The following is a 14,252-nucleotide window of genomic DNA, read 5'->3' as shown; positions in this document are numbered from 1 at the left end:
ATGAAACGAGTTTTTAATTTGATTAAAATAGTGCATAATTGGGCGAAATTAAACGACCATTTTTCTATTGTGCAATTTTTTATTTATTAATTCATTTAAAACGCAAGGACTCGGCCAACATAGACTACGACTTCTTTGATTTTGATGTAAAATATGAATGGGTGGTCGGCTTTAAATTTCACATAACTGGGGGCAACAGAAGGGGGCGCAGCATGTGCTGGACCAGCTGTGGCTTCGACTCCTCGTTCGTTAATTTCCATGGAAGTTTTCTGGGTGACTTTAGTGATGTAAGGTAGGTCACAATCCGTTTCTACAGTCCCATCAAAGGAAGCTTTACCATCTATAAAAGCTTGTTTTATGCCCAACTAAAAAATACTTGAGTTTTTTTTATTAACTTCAAACAGACCTCACTTTTTGTAAAAACTTTATGAGGTCGAAGTGGCTGTCCATTCGGAATTTTGGCAGCGAAATGTCCACTGCTGTGGTCTTCATGTCTCGGAACTGAAGCACTTGATCCATTTTGGTTTCAAGTTTTTGTATCCCGTCGATTTTATCCGGAAGAATGATGACCATGGAAGATTGTTGTTCTATAAAAGTTAGTTCCAAAAACTTGGCTTCTAATTGCTTGCTTTGTCCGTAATTGAAATATCCAAGAAGATACATCGTATCAACGGACGTCTTTTGCGTTAATTTCCCCCTGTTGTAGAAATTATCCTTGTGTGTGCGTTTGCTCGCAAACTCCTTGGCCCAGCAAGCCCCAAAATGTGAGGCACTGAGCAGGAAAAAGCCCGTTTCAACGTTCAAATCTTTAGGTGTTACAATTTTATCGACTTTGTTGTACGTTTTCTCCCGAAACCAACTATCGATTTTTTCCGCACTTGCATTTTTGTTGGTGACGTCCAGGACTTCGGCCTGGATGTTGAAAATATCACGGACTTGTTTTTGCCATTTTTGGGCGAGTTCGAGCTCGTCCAGGAGCGAAATCCTGCTTGCAGTTTGGAATTTGTAGCCTTTGTTGGTAAAAAGAGAGAAGAAGTGTTTGTATCGTCCTTTAATTGCTTCATGTGTTTGGGGTAAGTGGAACACGGTGCGGAATTCTCCAGCCGTTTTACGGGAGCTTCCCAAGGAAAGTGCAGCGAAAGCTGTTTCGATCAAGAAAGGGCTTATGACGAAGTTGTTGCAACTTTTTGCCAACTCCTTGAATTATTTTAGTGAAAGGCAGTTAGGGTAGATTGGGTGAATACCTACTTGGTATAAGGAAGCGGCAAATTTTTTGTCATGTATTTCGGTATATGGGGATACAGATGCGAAGCACAAAGTCAAAAATAAGAGAAAATGCATTTTTTTGCCCGGGATTGAGCAAATAATAAACACGTCTGGTTTGATTAAAACCTGGTCGCAGAAATTAATTACGGGTAATAAAACATTTTGATTGCAAATTTTGTTGTTATGTTTACCATAAAGCCTGGTTTTTTCAATTGTTTGAAGCAAAAATTGCTTCATTAATTTTTTTTATTTTCTGTAAAATTTCTATTGTTTTCCACAAATTTTTATGTTCAGTTTGGAAATTTTTTACTATCACACGAAGTTCATAATAGTTGAAGGAATTCTTGAATTAGTTTTCAATCAAAGGATAATGGAGAGTTGGTATAATCACAGCATTAGACTTTTTTTAGTTTGTTTCTTTATGGTTAGAAGAGGTTATACTATAGGGAATTTAAAAGATTAAATTTTCGTAAAATAGTACTTAAAAAACGTGATTATACAAAAAAGTAACAGAGATAAAAACAAACATATTGCAAATTTAGATTTTGCATCAAAAACTCAGTAGAGATCATGCACTTTTGAATTTTTCAAATACCATTGCTAAATAACTGAAAACACTTAAAATTTTTCAGATTCTACTGTTTTTAACTAGCAAACACTTGAACAAATCTAACGAAGAACTTAACTAACAAAGTTACATGCTAATGGTCTTAGACCCACTTAAAAATTTTGGAGACTTCAACAGAAAGCGACGAACCCAAAATTTTAAATATTGTTGCAGAACCACCGAAAAGTACTTACAATCCTCAGGGGCTTATTGTTTAATTGTTTAAAAACCTGCATAGACCTGACCAACAAATTTACAAGCAAAGAACTCATTTAAAAATTTTGGAGACTTTAATAACAAGCGGGGAACATACCGTTCCACAAATCATTGCATAAAAACATAAAATTCTCTAGTTTTTAATTTTTTATTAGGCTAACAAATCCTGAATAATACTAATCTATAATATTTTAAACAACTAATAATATAGTTCTAACGACGCTTTTATTAATTTCAGGGATTGTTTTGGTAAGTTTGCTAAAAAACGCTTTCAGTTTCAGTTTAATAGAATACATAAACAAGCAATGATCTATAAAAAAAACGGATTTACATTGTTTTCGAAAAGGGTTTTTTGCCGTAGCTTTAACAACCCAAATTTTTAGTTAGTAAAAATTTTACTAAATATTGGTTGGTGGATTTTTGTTGTTAACAAGCAAACACTTGACCAAATTTAACCGAGAACTTAACTAACAAAATCACATGCCAATAATGGTCTTAAACCCACTTTGAAATTTTGGAGACTTCAACAATAAGCGACGAACCCAAAATTTCAAATACCGTTGCAGAATTGCCAAAACACATAAAATACTTAAAATCCTCCAGAGTTTATTGTTTTAATACGCAAAAACTTTAATAAACCTGGCCAACACATTTAAAAACCAAAAACTTATGTAGAAATATTGGAGACTTCAATAACAAGCGACGAACACACATTTCTACAAATCAGTGCAAAACACTTAAAATCGTCTAGTTTTCAATTTTTCATTAAACTAACACATCCTAAATGATCCTAATCTATTACATTTTGAACAATAAATAATAATTCTAGTTAATTTCAAGGACTGTTTTGTCAAGTTTACTGAAAAACACTTTTAGTTTTCACGTAAATAATCAAAAATTTATAAAAAACTGATTTACAATGTTTTTAAATAAGTTTTTTGACAAAATATTTTCTAGAAAGAAGAGACTTTAACAACCTAAATTTTCAGTTTTAAAAAATTTTACTAAATATTTTTGGATTTTTGTGTTTGGGTCTTCTTCTGAAAATCTCACTACAAAAAGCATAAAAGCAGATTTTTCTGATAGTGCTGTCAAGAAGCTTTTCCTACCATTTCTCATTTGCTAAACTTTGCTAAACGTTTTTTTTAAGAATAAAAGATTCAAACGTTACCTCGTCAAAGTAATTATGTAAGGTGATTGAGTTGGTGTTATGGTACAGAAAAAATAAACACGCATTTATTAGATAATTTTTATTAGCGTTTCAGGTGTTCAAGTAAAACTCAAAAACTTTCAAAACTGAACACATTTATTCTAATATTTATTTTGAGGGTATTAAAAATAAATTGATAATATATTTCAAATTCAATATTCTAAGATGTTGTCAAATAAATAATAAATAATATTTCCTGAAATAAAAAATCAAAATTAGGAGTGCAATTTCTTGACAATATTTTCAACAAATTTTGCCTAAAACGTGAATGTTAGTTGGGGAAGGTAATTGGGCGAAATTAATCACAGAAGTTTAGTCAAATTTTATTTTTCATTTTGTACACTGTTTTTAAAATGCACTGACTCGCCCAATAAAGACCACAACGTCTTTTATCTTGATGTAAAACAGGAATGGATGGTCGGCTTTAAATTGCTTGCGCCCACCAGACAACGGAACACGAACATGTACTACTTGACCAGCTGCTGCTTCAACTCCTCGTTCATTGATTTGCAGATAAGTTTTTTGGGTAACTTTGCCGATGTACGGCGAGTGACAATCGGCACATGACACAGTTCCACTGAATTGAGCTTTTGTCTCGTCAAAGGCATCTTTCACGCCCAACTAAAACAAAAATTCAAAAATTTTGCGTTTTCATCAGCAAATGTACCGTACTTGTTGTAGAATCTTGTCGATGTTGAAAGTGCTATCCATGCGAAATTTCGGCAGCCAAATATTAACCGTCCCGGGACAAAAGTCGCGAAAATTGAAAATTTCACTAATCTTCGTTTCAAGTTGGTAAATGCCGTCCAGTTGATCTGGAAGAACTACAACCATCGAAGCGTGGTGTTTTTCAAACGCTATTTCCAAGAATTGAGCGTTTAAAAGATCGCTCTTTCCGTAATTAACGGACCGAGCTGATGCAAACATCATATCGACTGAGACTTGCTGTTTTCCATGGTTGTAGAACGTCTGTTTACGTGTGCTAGATACAGAAAACTGTTGATCCCAGTTGCCTTGGAAATACAACGAGCTCAAAAGCAAAAGAGCTGTCTCACTTGTCAAAGCATCAGCGGACACCATTTTGTCGATTTTATTGTTCGTTTTCTCCCGAAACTACTGATTGACTTTTTCCGCATCTGCGTTTTTATTTGTCAAAAAGTCCAAAAGATCAGCACACACTTCGAAAATGTTGGTGGATTTTTGTGTAACGTTGTTAACAAGCAAACACTTGACCAAACTTAACCGAGAACTTAACTAACAAAGTGACATGCCAACAATGGTCCTAAACCCACTTTAAATTTTTGGAGACTTCAACCATAAGCGACGAACCCAAAATTTCAAATACCGTTGCAGAATTGCCAAAACACATAAAATACTTAAAATCCTCCAGAGTTTATTGTTTTAATACGCAAAAACTTGAATAGACCTGACCAACACATTTAAAAACAAAAAACTTATGTAGAAATATTGGAGACTTCAATAACAAGCGACGAACACACATTTCTACAAATCAGTGCAAAACACTTAAAATCGTCTAGTTTTCAATTTTTCATTAAACTAACACATCCTAAGTGATCCTAATCTATTACATTTTGAACAATAAATAATAATTCTAGTTAATTTCAAGGACTGTTTTGTCAAGTTTACTGAAAAACACTTTTAGTTTTCACGTAAATAATCAAAAATTTATAAAAAACGGATTTACAATGTTTTTAAATAAGTTTTTTGACAAAATATTTTCTAGAAAGAAGAAACTTTACCAACCTAAATTTTCAGTTTTAAAAAATTTTACTAAATATTGTTGGATTTTTGTGTTTGGTTGTTCTTCTAAAAATCTCACTACAAAAAGCATAACAGCAGATTTTTCTGATAGTGCTGTCAAGAAGCTTTTCCTACCATTTCTCATTTGCTAAACGTTTTTTTTAAGAATAAAAGATTTAAACGTTACCCCGTCAAAGTAATTATGTAAGATGATTGAGTTGGTGTTATGGTACAGAAAAAATAAACACGCATTTATTAGATAATTTTTATTAGCGTTTCAGGTGTTCAAGTAAAACTCAAAAACTTTCAAAAACTGAACATATTTATTCTAATATTTATTTTCAGGGTATTAAAAATAAATTGATAATGGATTTCAAATTCAATATTCTAAGGTGTTGTCAAATAAATAATAAATAATATTTCCTGAAATAAAAAATCAAAATTGGGAGTGCAATTTCTTGACAATATTTTCAACAAATTTTGCCTAAAACGTGAAAGTTAGTTGGGGAAGGTAATTGGGCGAAATTAATCACAGAAGTTTAGTCAAATTTTATTTCTCATTTTGTACACTGTTTTTAAAATGCACTGACTCGTCCAATAAAGACCACAACTTCTTTTATCTTGATATAAAACAGGAAAGGATGGTCGGCTTTAAATTGCTTGCGCCCACCAGACAACGGAACACGAACATGTACTACTTGACCAGCTGCTGCTTCAACTCCTCGTTCATTGATTTGCAGATAAGTTTTTTGGGTAACTTTGCCGATGTACGGCGAGTGACAATCGGCACATGACACAGTTCCACTGAATTGAGCTTTTGTCTCGTCAAAGGCATCTTTCACGCCCAACTAAAACAAAAATTCAAAAATTTTGCGTTTTCCTCAGCAAATGTACCGTACTTGTTGTAGAATCTTGTCAATGTTGAAAGTGCTATCCATGCGAAATTTCGGCAGCCAAATATTAACCGTCCCGGGACAAAAGTCGCGAAAATTTAAAATTTCACTAATCTTCGTTTCAAGTTGGTAAATGCCGTCCAGTTGATCTGGAAGAACTACAACCATCGAAGCGTGGCGTTTTTCAAGCGGTATTTCCAAGAATTGTGCGTTTAAAAGATCGCTCTTTCCGTAATTAACGGACCGAGCTGATGCAGACATCATATCCACTGAGACTTGCTGTTTTCCATGGTTGTAGAACGTCTGTTTACGTGTGCTAGACACAGAAAACTGTTGATCCCAGTTGCCTTGGAAATACAACGAGCTCAAAAGCAAAAGAGCTGTCTCACTTGTCAAAGCATCAGCGGACACCATTTTGTCGATTTTATTGTTCGTTTTGTCTCGAAACCATTTATTGACTTTTTCCGCAGCTGCGTTTTTATTCGTCATATCCAAAAGATCAGCGCACACTTCGAAAATGTTCTTGATTTGCGTTTCCCAAGTCGGTACAAATTTGTATTTTTGGGCTAAAGAAACCCTGTTTGCTATGTTTAGTGTATAGCCGGGATTGGTTAACTGCGGGATGAGTGTTTTATACTTGTGTTCAATGCCAGTTTTTGGAGGTAAGTGAAACACGGTGCGTATTTCTTCAGCTGTTTTGCCAGAGCTTCCCAAATAGAGGGCAGCGAAAGCTGTCTCAACCAACAAGGGACTTATGACAAAGTTGTGACAATCTTTTCCCAACTCCTTGAATTATTATTAGGTGTGCTATTAGTATTATTACAACTGAAACTTGTGTAATTTAAGCCAATACCTTGTACAAAGTTGCGGAAAAGCCATAGTCTTGTATATTTTTAAGGTCTGGTTTTTTTGGTGTCGCAATTGCGACAGCTAGTATAAAAAACAGGAAAATACTCATTTTGGCCTCAGTTGGATCGTTTTGGAAATGAGATGGATTTGGCTTCATTTAAATACAGTCCTATAAAACAATAAGCGTTCTAAACTTGTTTTAATTACTATTTAAGCCAGGTTTTTCCCATTGTTTGGATTAACAACTGCATGATTAACTGTTTTGTTGTTTATGATTGTTTTGCTTAAAATTTTATTACAACTCTGGAGTATTTATTTTCTATTTTTGTGCTTTCGTATTTTTCGTAACACAAGGAAGGAGTTTTTGACTTTGATTATAACTGTATTAAGGTGTTAAAAAATTTTATTAATTTCAACAGAAGGCAAAATATTTTTTTTATATTTTTTGCAATAGATTCCATTATGAAAAACTTAAAATTCTCTCTTGCACAAAAAAGCTATAAAGTAGTTAATTAATTGTTGAACCGAAATTTTGTTCCAAATTTGCTGTTGTAAAATCAGTTCGTATTTCTGTAAGAATATTTCAGTGGCATTTCTGTATTACCAGTATTTTTTCATTTAATAGTTTTATTTTTAGTAGATTTTTGTATCCAGATTTTTTTGTATAGTTTTGTTCACAATTCTTGAAGTACGCTTTTTATAAAAATTTAAAATTCATTCACGACTTCAATAACTTTAACAAGTGACCTATTGTTTTCTATTTTGTTATGCAAATATTTCAAAGAGAGAAAGTGAGTCATTTTTCAAAAGTTGACTAAAATAATGCTGTGCTTTTGCAAGAGCTTGTGAAGATCAGAATTAAAAAATAATTTAATATAATATTAAAGTATTTCCAACTGCAAAGTAGAAAAATTAAAAAACTGACAAAGTAAGTAACTTTAATGCTGAGAAACTAAAAAACTGAAACACACAACAAACTAAAGAACAGTGAGATTGAAATTCAAAAGTACTAAGTGACTAAAAAACTATAGAACTGGAAATGAGAAAGACTAATAAATTGAAACACTTGTATTCTAAATAAAAAAATTAATAAAAATAATAAATAAATAATAAATAAAAAATAAACTGAGAAATTAAGAAACAGAGATTGAATTTCTGTAGAAATACTGGAAAAGTGATAAATTAAAAACTACAGAACTGCAATGTAAAATCATTAGAAAATGGAAAACTGATATTATAAGATAGTGAAACCACGTAAAACCGAAAAATTTAGAAAACGAACATGAAATATGGAAAAATTAAGAAAATAAAAAGCTGAAACATTGAAAAAATAAAAAAGTGTGCGATTGAAACAAAGAAATTATGAGATAAATCACCGGAAGTTTGAGAAAAGGTGAAAAAAAAATATCTACTAAATTAACAAATCTGCTGTATTGTTTTTAAACTAAATTCTAATAAAAAAATACAAAATATTCTATTAAATTAGGAAGGTTAAACACACCTTTAGGTTGTTTAAAACACATTTAGGATACATGATAAATAAAAGTGGTGTCAAATATTTACATTTTCAACAAAACGAAAATATTTCGTGTTTTTATTTCAAGGTTATAGAAAAGCATTTAAAAATTGCAATTTAGGGAAATCACCTAAGATCCGGTTTTTACTTATTTTGTTCAAATTCCGAGAATATTCCTATAAAATACATTATAACATGAATCAAAATTTTTGAAAATTCGTTTCAATAAACGAATGAAAATAGGTAAAATAAAAAAAAACTTTTGGGAATATGGCGATTTTCTTGACGGTTAGTTTCCGGTTAGTTTGCGTAAGATAGTATCAAACTAGTTCTACTTTTTCGAAAAGTTTTGCCGTAATAGAGAAACAAAAATAAAAAAATCGTAAATTGTAAAGACCAGAACAAATCCATTTCTAGTTTAGAAATATAAATGTCACATTAACTGTGTATAACACCAGGTATTTCTGTACCTAGTATTTGCTCTGATGTAATTTTTTTATTTTTCAAGTGATGAAGTATAATATTTTTACACACCTCGGGCTCGATTTTAAAAATTAAAAAGTTGTTATACTTTTTTAAATTTTGTGTCTAGAATTAAAAAACGTTGTGGTGAACTACCTTCTGGCAGGAAAGAGCGTATATAACTATAAATACAGTGTGTCAAAAATAACTCCCAAAAATTATTCCACGCTACAATATGCAAAAACATGTTGAAAAAAATTCCAAATCCGGAAGGACTAGAAAAACAACATTTTGGAAAAAAATAAAAAAAAAATAATTGGTGAAATTCCTGAAATGGAAGTTAGTCCAATAAATGATACCGATGCTAACATTTTTTTTAAATATTAAAACAAGGAAAAATACAACTGGACCGATGATAATTAAGAGAACTGCAGAGATACGTATAATAAATTTAATAGTTGTCCAAATGTGTGCTAGTTATTGTAGTTAGGAAATTAAACTCCACACCAGTTTTTTTTGAATTATTATTATTGAACTAAAAAGCAACGACTCGCCCAACAAAAACCACAACCTCCCTGACTTTGATGTAAAATATAAAAGGATGGTCGACTTTTAACTCCGGATACAAAAATTTCGGAGCCATGTATTGTACTACTTGACCTGCCTCAGCCTGAACGCCTCGCTCGTTAACGTCCAGATAAATTTTTTGCGAAACTTTGGTGACGTACGGCGACGGACAGTTAGCACATGTTACAGTTCCAAAAAGTGAAGCTTTCTGTTCATTGAACGTAACATTCAAACCCAACTAAAATAAAAATGTATCCGAGGGATTATTTGTTGTTGCTTACTTTGTGTATAAACTCTTCCAAGTCGAGGGTATTTTCCATTCGAAATTTCGGCAGTAAAATAGTCATTAGTTGGGGCCGAAATTTCCGAAAATACAAAACATTGGTAATGTTTTTTTCAAGTTTGGAAATCCCGTCCCTTTCATTTGGAACAACCACAACCATGGAAGCTTGGTTTTGTTCAAAGAGGAGTTCCAAAAATTGGGCTTTTAATTTAATACTTTTGCCGTAATTAATTAACTGGGCCCTTGTATTCATCATATCAACAAAAATTTGTTCTCTACCATAGTTGTAAAAAATACCTTCCCGCGTGCAATCGCTAGAAAACGGTTGAGCCCAATTCGCTTGAAAATACAACGCGCTAAGAAGCAAAACATCAATTCTTTCACAACTTAGCATTTCCCGCGATAAAATATCGATTTTCTTGTAAGTTTGTTCCCCAAACCACCGATTGATTTTTGCCACGGTCCTATCTTTATTCCTCAAATCTACAATATCGGTACACACTTGGAAAATATCCTTGATTTTTTTCTCCCAACTCGGGACAAATTTCACTCTATCGACCACCGAAACCTTGTTTGCAATGTGCAGTCTGTAGCCTTGGTTCGTAAAATTCGCAAAGAAATTTCTATATCTCGTTTCAAGCTCTTCATTGCTTACGGGAAAATGAAACACGATTCGCATTTCTTGCGACGTTCTGCCTGAGCTTCCCAAATAAAGGGCACCAAAAGCTGTCTCAATCAAAAAGGGACTTATGACAAAATTGGTGCAATTTTTTCCCACCTCCTGAAATTGTTTCAATCAAAGTTGTTGTAATTTAGGGGATACCTTGTACAAAGATGCGGTAAATCGTTTATCGTATTTTTGGGTGGCGTTTGACGCAAATGCGCCACCAAATAGCAAAAATAGAACGAAACACATTTTTTGATTTGGTGAACGATAGTTGTTGGTTTTGAAACTACGGGAAACAAGGAGTGGTCGTAAAATCATTTTAATTACAAATTTGAAGTGTTACGTTCTCAATAAAGCCGTGTTTTATTGTTTGCACTAACAGCTTGAACCTTGCATTGTTTTTTTTTATTATGCAAGGTGTGACAAAAAGGCACATTTGCTTGTGGTGGGTATTAAAGAAAATACGAAATAATTTTTTAACCAACTTCTAGGCGATTTATTGTGAAATATTTTATTTTTTTTAGTGCCAGGAACGAGAGTTAGGGGAAATTAAACAATAAATCGTATTGTACAATCTTTTGTTTATTATTAGATTGTGCACTAACTGATTTAATGAGGACTAACAAGGTGTCGGCCAATGTAGAGAGATTAAAACCTGGTCGCAGAAATTAATTAAAAACATTTTGATTGCAAATTTTGTTGTTATGTTTACCATTAAGCCTGGTTTTTTCAATTGTTTGAAGCAAAAACTGCTTCATTAATTTTTTTTATTTTCTGTAAAATTACTATTGTTTTCCACAAGTTTTTATGTTCAGTTTGGAAATTTTTTACTATCACACGAAGTTCATAATAGTTGAACGAATTCTTGAAATAGTTTTCAATCAAAGGATAATGGAGAGTTGGTATAATCACAGCATTAGACTTTTTTTAGTTTGTTTCTTTATGGTTAAAAGAGGTTATATTATAGGGAATTTAAAATATTAAATTTTCGTAAAATGGTACTTAAAAAACGTGGTTATACAAAAAAGTAACAGCGATAAAAACAAACATATTGCAAATTTAGATTTTGCATCAAAAACTCAGTAGAGATCATGCACTTTTGAATTTTTCAAGTACCGTTGCTAAATAACGGAAAACACTCAAAATTTTTCAGATTCTAATGTTTTTAACAAGCAAAGACTTGAACAAATCTAACCAAGAACTTAACTAACAAAGTTACATGCTAATGGTCTTAGACCCACTTAAAAATTTCGGAGACTTCAACAGAAAGCGACGAACCCAAAATTTTAAATATCGTTGCAGAACCACCGAAAAGTACTTACAATCCTCAGGGGCTTATTGTTTAACTACGTAAAAACCTGCATAGACCTGACCAACAAATTTACAAGCAAAGAACTCATTTAAAAATTTTGGAGACTTCAATAACAAGCGGGGAACATACCATTCCACAAATCATTGCAAAAAACATAAAATTCTCTAGTTTTCAATTTTTGATTAGGCTAACAAATCTCGAATAATACTAATCTATAAAATTTTAAACAAGAAATAATATAGTTCTAAAGACGCTTTTATTAATTTCTTTTGTTTATTATTAGATTGTGCACTAACTGATTTAATGAGGACTAACAAGGTGTCGGCCAATGTAGAGAATAGTTATATTTTTTGCAGTAGATTCCACTATGAAAAACTTAAAATTCTCTCTTGCACAAAAAAGCTATAAAGAAGTTAATTAATTGTTGAACCGAAATTTTGTTCCAAATTTGCTGTTGTAAAATCAGTTCGTATTTCTGTAAGAATATTTCAGTGGCATTTCTGTATTACCAGTATTTTTTCATTTAATAGTTTTATTTTTAGTAGATTTTTGTATCCAGATTTTTTTAACAGTTTTGTTCACAATTCTTGAAGTACGCTTTTTATAAAAATTTAAAATTTATTCACGACTTCAATAACTTTAACAAGTGACCTACTGTTTTCTATTTTGTTATGCAAAGATTTCAAAGAGAGAAAGTGAGTCATTTTTCAAAAGTTGACTAAAATAATTCTGTGCTTTTGCAAGAGCTTGTGAAGATCAGAATTAAAAAATAATTTAATATAATATTAAAGTATTTCCAACTGCAAAGTAGAAAAATTAAAAAACTGACAAAGTAAGTAACTTTAATGCTGAGAAACTAAAAAACTGAAACACACAAAAAACTAAAGAACAGTGAGATTGAAATTCAAAAGTACTAAGTGACTAAAAAACTATAGAACTGGAAATGAGAAAGACTAATAAATTGAAACACTTGTATTCTAAATAAAAAAATTAATAAAAATAATAAATAATTAATAAATAAAAAATAAACTGAAAGGTTAAGAAGCTACAAAATTGAAAATCTGTAATACAAAAAATTAAGAAACAGAGATTGAAACAGAGATTGTTAATGAGGATTAACAAGGTGTCGGCCAATGTAGAGAATAGTTCGTCTTATTTTGATGTAAAATATGAATGGAAAGTCGCTTTTTTCCCCAGACCAAAAACTCTTCTGCCCAAAAGGTGGTGCCAGACCTGACGCTACCTCAACTCCTTGTTCATTGACTTTTAGATAAACTTTTTCCGTAAAATAGTTGACATGCACATTGTACCAAGCTGTCATGTATTTATAATCTCCACCATAAAGAGCTTTCCGTATACCCATCTGAAAAAAAAAAATTTTGGGGATTTTATTACACTTGGCTGCAGTGTAAAAAAGTCAAGAGCAGAGAAAATGTTAAATGTTAAAGTGTTTCAAATTGGCGTTTTTTTATATAAAACTTACCTCAGCTAGACGCTCGTGGTTGTACTCCACAACAAAATGCTCAAAACGAAATTTCGGCAGTGAAATAGTCGCTGGTTCAGACTTAGTAAAGTTCGGTCGTTCCAAAATTTGCGCAAGTTCTGCTTCAAGTTGGTGAAAGTCGTTAGCGTTTTCCGGAAAAATTAAAACCATGGAAGCTTCACTTTTTTCGAACGGTAATTCCACTAATTTGGCACTCTTATTGTGCAATGTTCCGTAATGAAAATATCGAGCATTTACACTTCTTTCAGAAGACGCCTCACTCCACTTGCCTTCGAAATGTGAAGCCGAAAAGAGGAAAGCAGATATTACAGCCTTTTCTAGATCTTTTAGTGATTTTATCATGTAATCGATTTTATTATTAGTTTGCTCCCGAAACCAACTATTAAGTTTCTCCACTTGCTCTTTTTTACCCTCGAAGGCCTCAAGTTGGAATGATTGGAAAATTTCTTTGGTGTCATTCTCGAAACGCGGTATCCATTCGACTTCATCCCATAACATCTTATGTTCTACGTGAAAATTCTGCTCGTTAAGAAAGGACACAAGTTTTTTGAATTTTTTTATAAGTTCTACATTTTTACGGGGAAAATCAAACAGTTGGCGCATTTCCTTAGCAGTGCCCCATTCGGATCCCAAGTAAAAAATAGCGAAAACTGATTCAATCAAAAAAGGACTTGCGACAAAGTCGGAATTCGTGCGTATCAGACTCTTAAATTATTTCAATTAAAGTCAGTTAGTATAATTTGGGATAATAATGTACCTTGTAAACAGTTACAGAAAAGTGTTCATTATGTTTTTCAGTGTGATAATTTAGAGATGCAAATACGACACTAAACTTCAAAAAAAGGACCAAATACATTTTTTACCAGAAGCGAACGATTTGTTTCGATTTTGAAATGAGACAAGGTTAGTTTGATCAAAATATATCTACTTACGAAAAAAATTACTGGTCCTAAAATCAGTTTAATGGTAAATTTGATGAGATATGTCTTTTATTAAGCCAAATTTTCTATTGTTTGCATCAACGTTTGCGTTATTGTTTCGTTTTTTATTTCAGCATTTATTGGAAGTTTCTATTGTCTCACAAGATTTTTACAACTTGTAAGATAATAAACTCCAATTTGAGTGCTTTATTTCGTTTT

The 14,252-nt window shown here is 32.1% G+C and overlaps 5 protein-coding genes across 6 annotated transcripts; all 5 read right to left on the bottom strand.

Moving 5' to 3' along the window:
• Positions 1 to 59: 59 nt before the first annotated feature.
• LOC103313952 (serine protease inhibitor 42Dd) lies at positions 60 to 1,431 on the bottom strand. Its single transcript, XM_064357620.1, has 3 exons — positions 1,249 to 1,431; positions 412 to 1,197; positions 60 to 365 (listed from the first exon to the last, which is right to left on the bottom strand). Exons 1-3 carry the CDS (start codon positions 1,339 to 1,341, stop codon positions 96 to 98), a joined length of 1,149 nt encoding a protein of 382 aa, XP_064213690.1. The 5' UTR covers positions 1,342 to 1,431; the 3' UTR covers positions 60 to 95.
• A 2,179-nt stretch (positions 1,432 to 3,610) lies between these two features.
• Positions 3,611 to 4,431, bottom strand: LOC135266496 (serpin B10-like). The gene is made up of 2 exons (XM_064357383.1): positions 3,972 to 4,431; positions 3,611 to 3,920 (listed from the first exon to the last, which is right to left on the bottom strand). The coding sequence occupies exons 1-2, from the start codon at positions 4,377 to 4,379 to the stop codon at positions 3,648 to 3,650; spliced, it is 681 nt and encodes a 226-aa protein (XP_064213453.1). The 5' UTR covers positions 4,380 to 4,431; the 3' UTR covers positions 3,611 to 3,647.
• Positions 4,432 to 5,598: 1,167 nt separating this feature from the next.
• Positions 5,599 to 6,962, bottom strand: LOC663160 (serpin peptidase inhibitor 12). Its single transcript, XM_969220.4, has 3 exons — positions 6,807 to 6,962; positions 5,960 to 6,739; positions 5,599 to 5,908 (listed from the first exon to the last, which is right to left on the bottom strand). The coding sequence occupies exons 1-3, from the start codon at positions 6,957 to 6,959 to the stop codon at positions 5,636 to 5,638; spliced, it is 1,206 nt and encodes a 401-aa protein (XP_974313.2). The 5' UTR covers positions 6,960 to 6,962; the 3' UTR covers positions 5,599 to 5,635.
• Positions 6,963 to 9,278: 2,316 nt separating this feature from the next.
• On the bottom strand, positions 9,279 to 10,613 carry LOC103313991 (intracellular coagulation inhibitor 1). 2 transcript variants are annotated; one of them, XM_015982641.2, is made up of 3 exons: positions 10,461 to 10,613; positions 9,629 to 10,411; positions 9,279 to 9,585 (listed from the first exon to the last, which is right to left on the bottom strand). In XM_015982641.2, the coding sequence occupies exons 2-3, from the start codon at positions 10,307 to 10,309 to the stop codon at positions 9,316 to 9,318; spliced, it is 951 nt and encodes a 316-aa protein (XP_015838127.1). In that variant the 5' UTR covers positions 10,310 to 10,411; positions 10,461 to 10,613; the 3' UTR covers positions 9,279 to 9,315. The 2 variants fall into 2 exon arrangements, with proteins under 2 accessions (XP_015838127.1, XP_008196889.1); XM_008198667.3 differs by having other exon boundaries at positions 9,280 to 9,585; positions 10,454 to 10,613.
• A 1,821-nt stretch (positions 10,614 to 12,434) lies between these two features.
• Positions 12,435 to 14,107, bottom strand: LOC135266467 (leukocyte elastase inhibitor-like). The gene is made up of 3 exons (XM_064357247.1): positions 13,871 to 14,107; positions 13,093 to 13,818; positions 12,435 to 12,972 (listed from the first exon to the last, which is right to left on the bottom strand). Exons 1-3 carry the CDS (start codon positions 13,967 to 13,969, stop codon positions 12,715 to 12,717), a joined length of 1,083 nt encoding a protein of 360 aa, XP_064213317.1. The 5' UTR covers positions 13,970 to 14,107; the 3' UTR covers positions 12,435 to 12,714.
• Positions 14,108 to 14,252: the final 145 nt, after the last annotated feature.

This window comes from Tribolium castaneum, chromosome 6, assembly GCF_031307605.1.
Source record: "Tribolium castaneum strain GA2 chromosome 6, icTriCast1.1, whole genome shotgun sequence".
Classification (NCBI taxonomy): Eukaryota; Metazoa; Arthropoda; class Insecta; order Coleoptera; family Tenebrionidae; genus Tribolium; species Tribolium castaneum.
The sequence above is the reverse complement of the archived record's forward strand: the minus strand, read 5'-3'. Positions and strand labels throughout refer to the sequence as shown.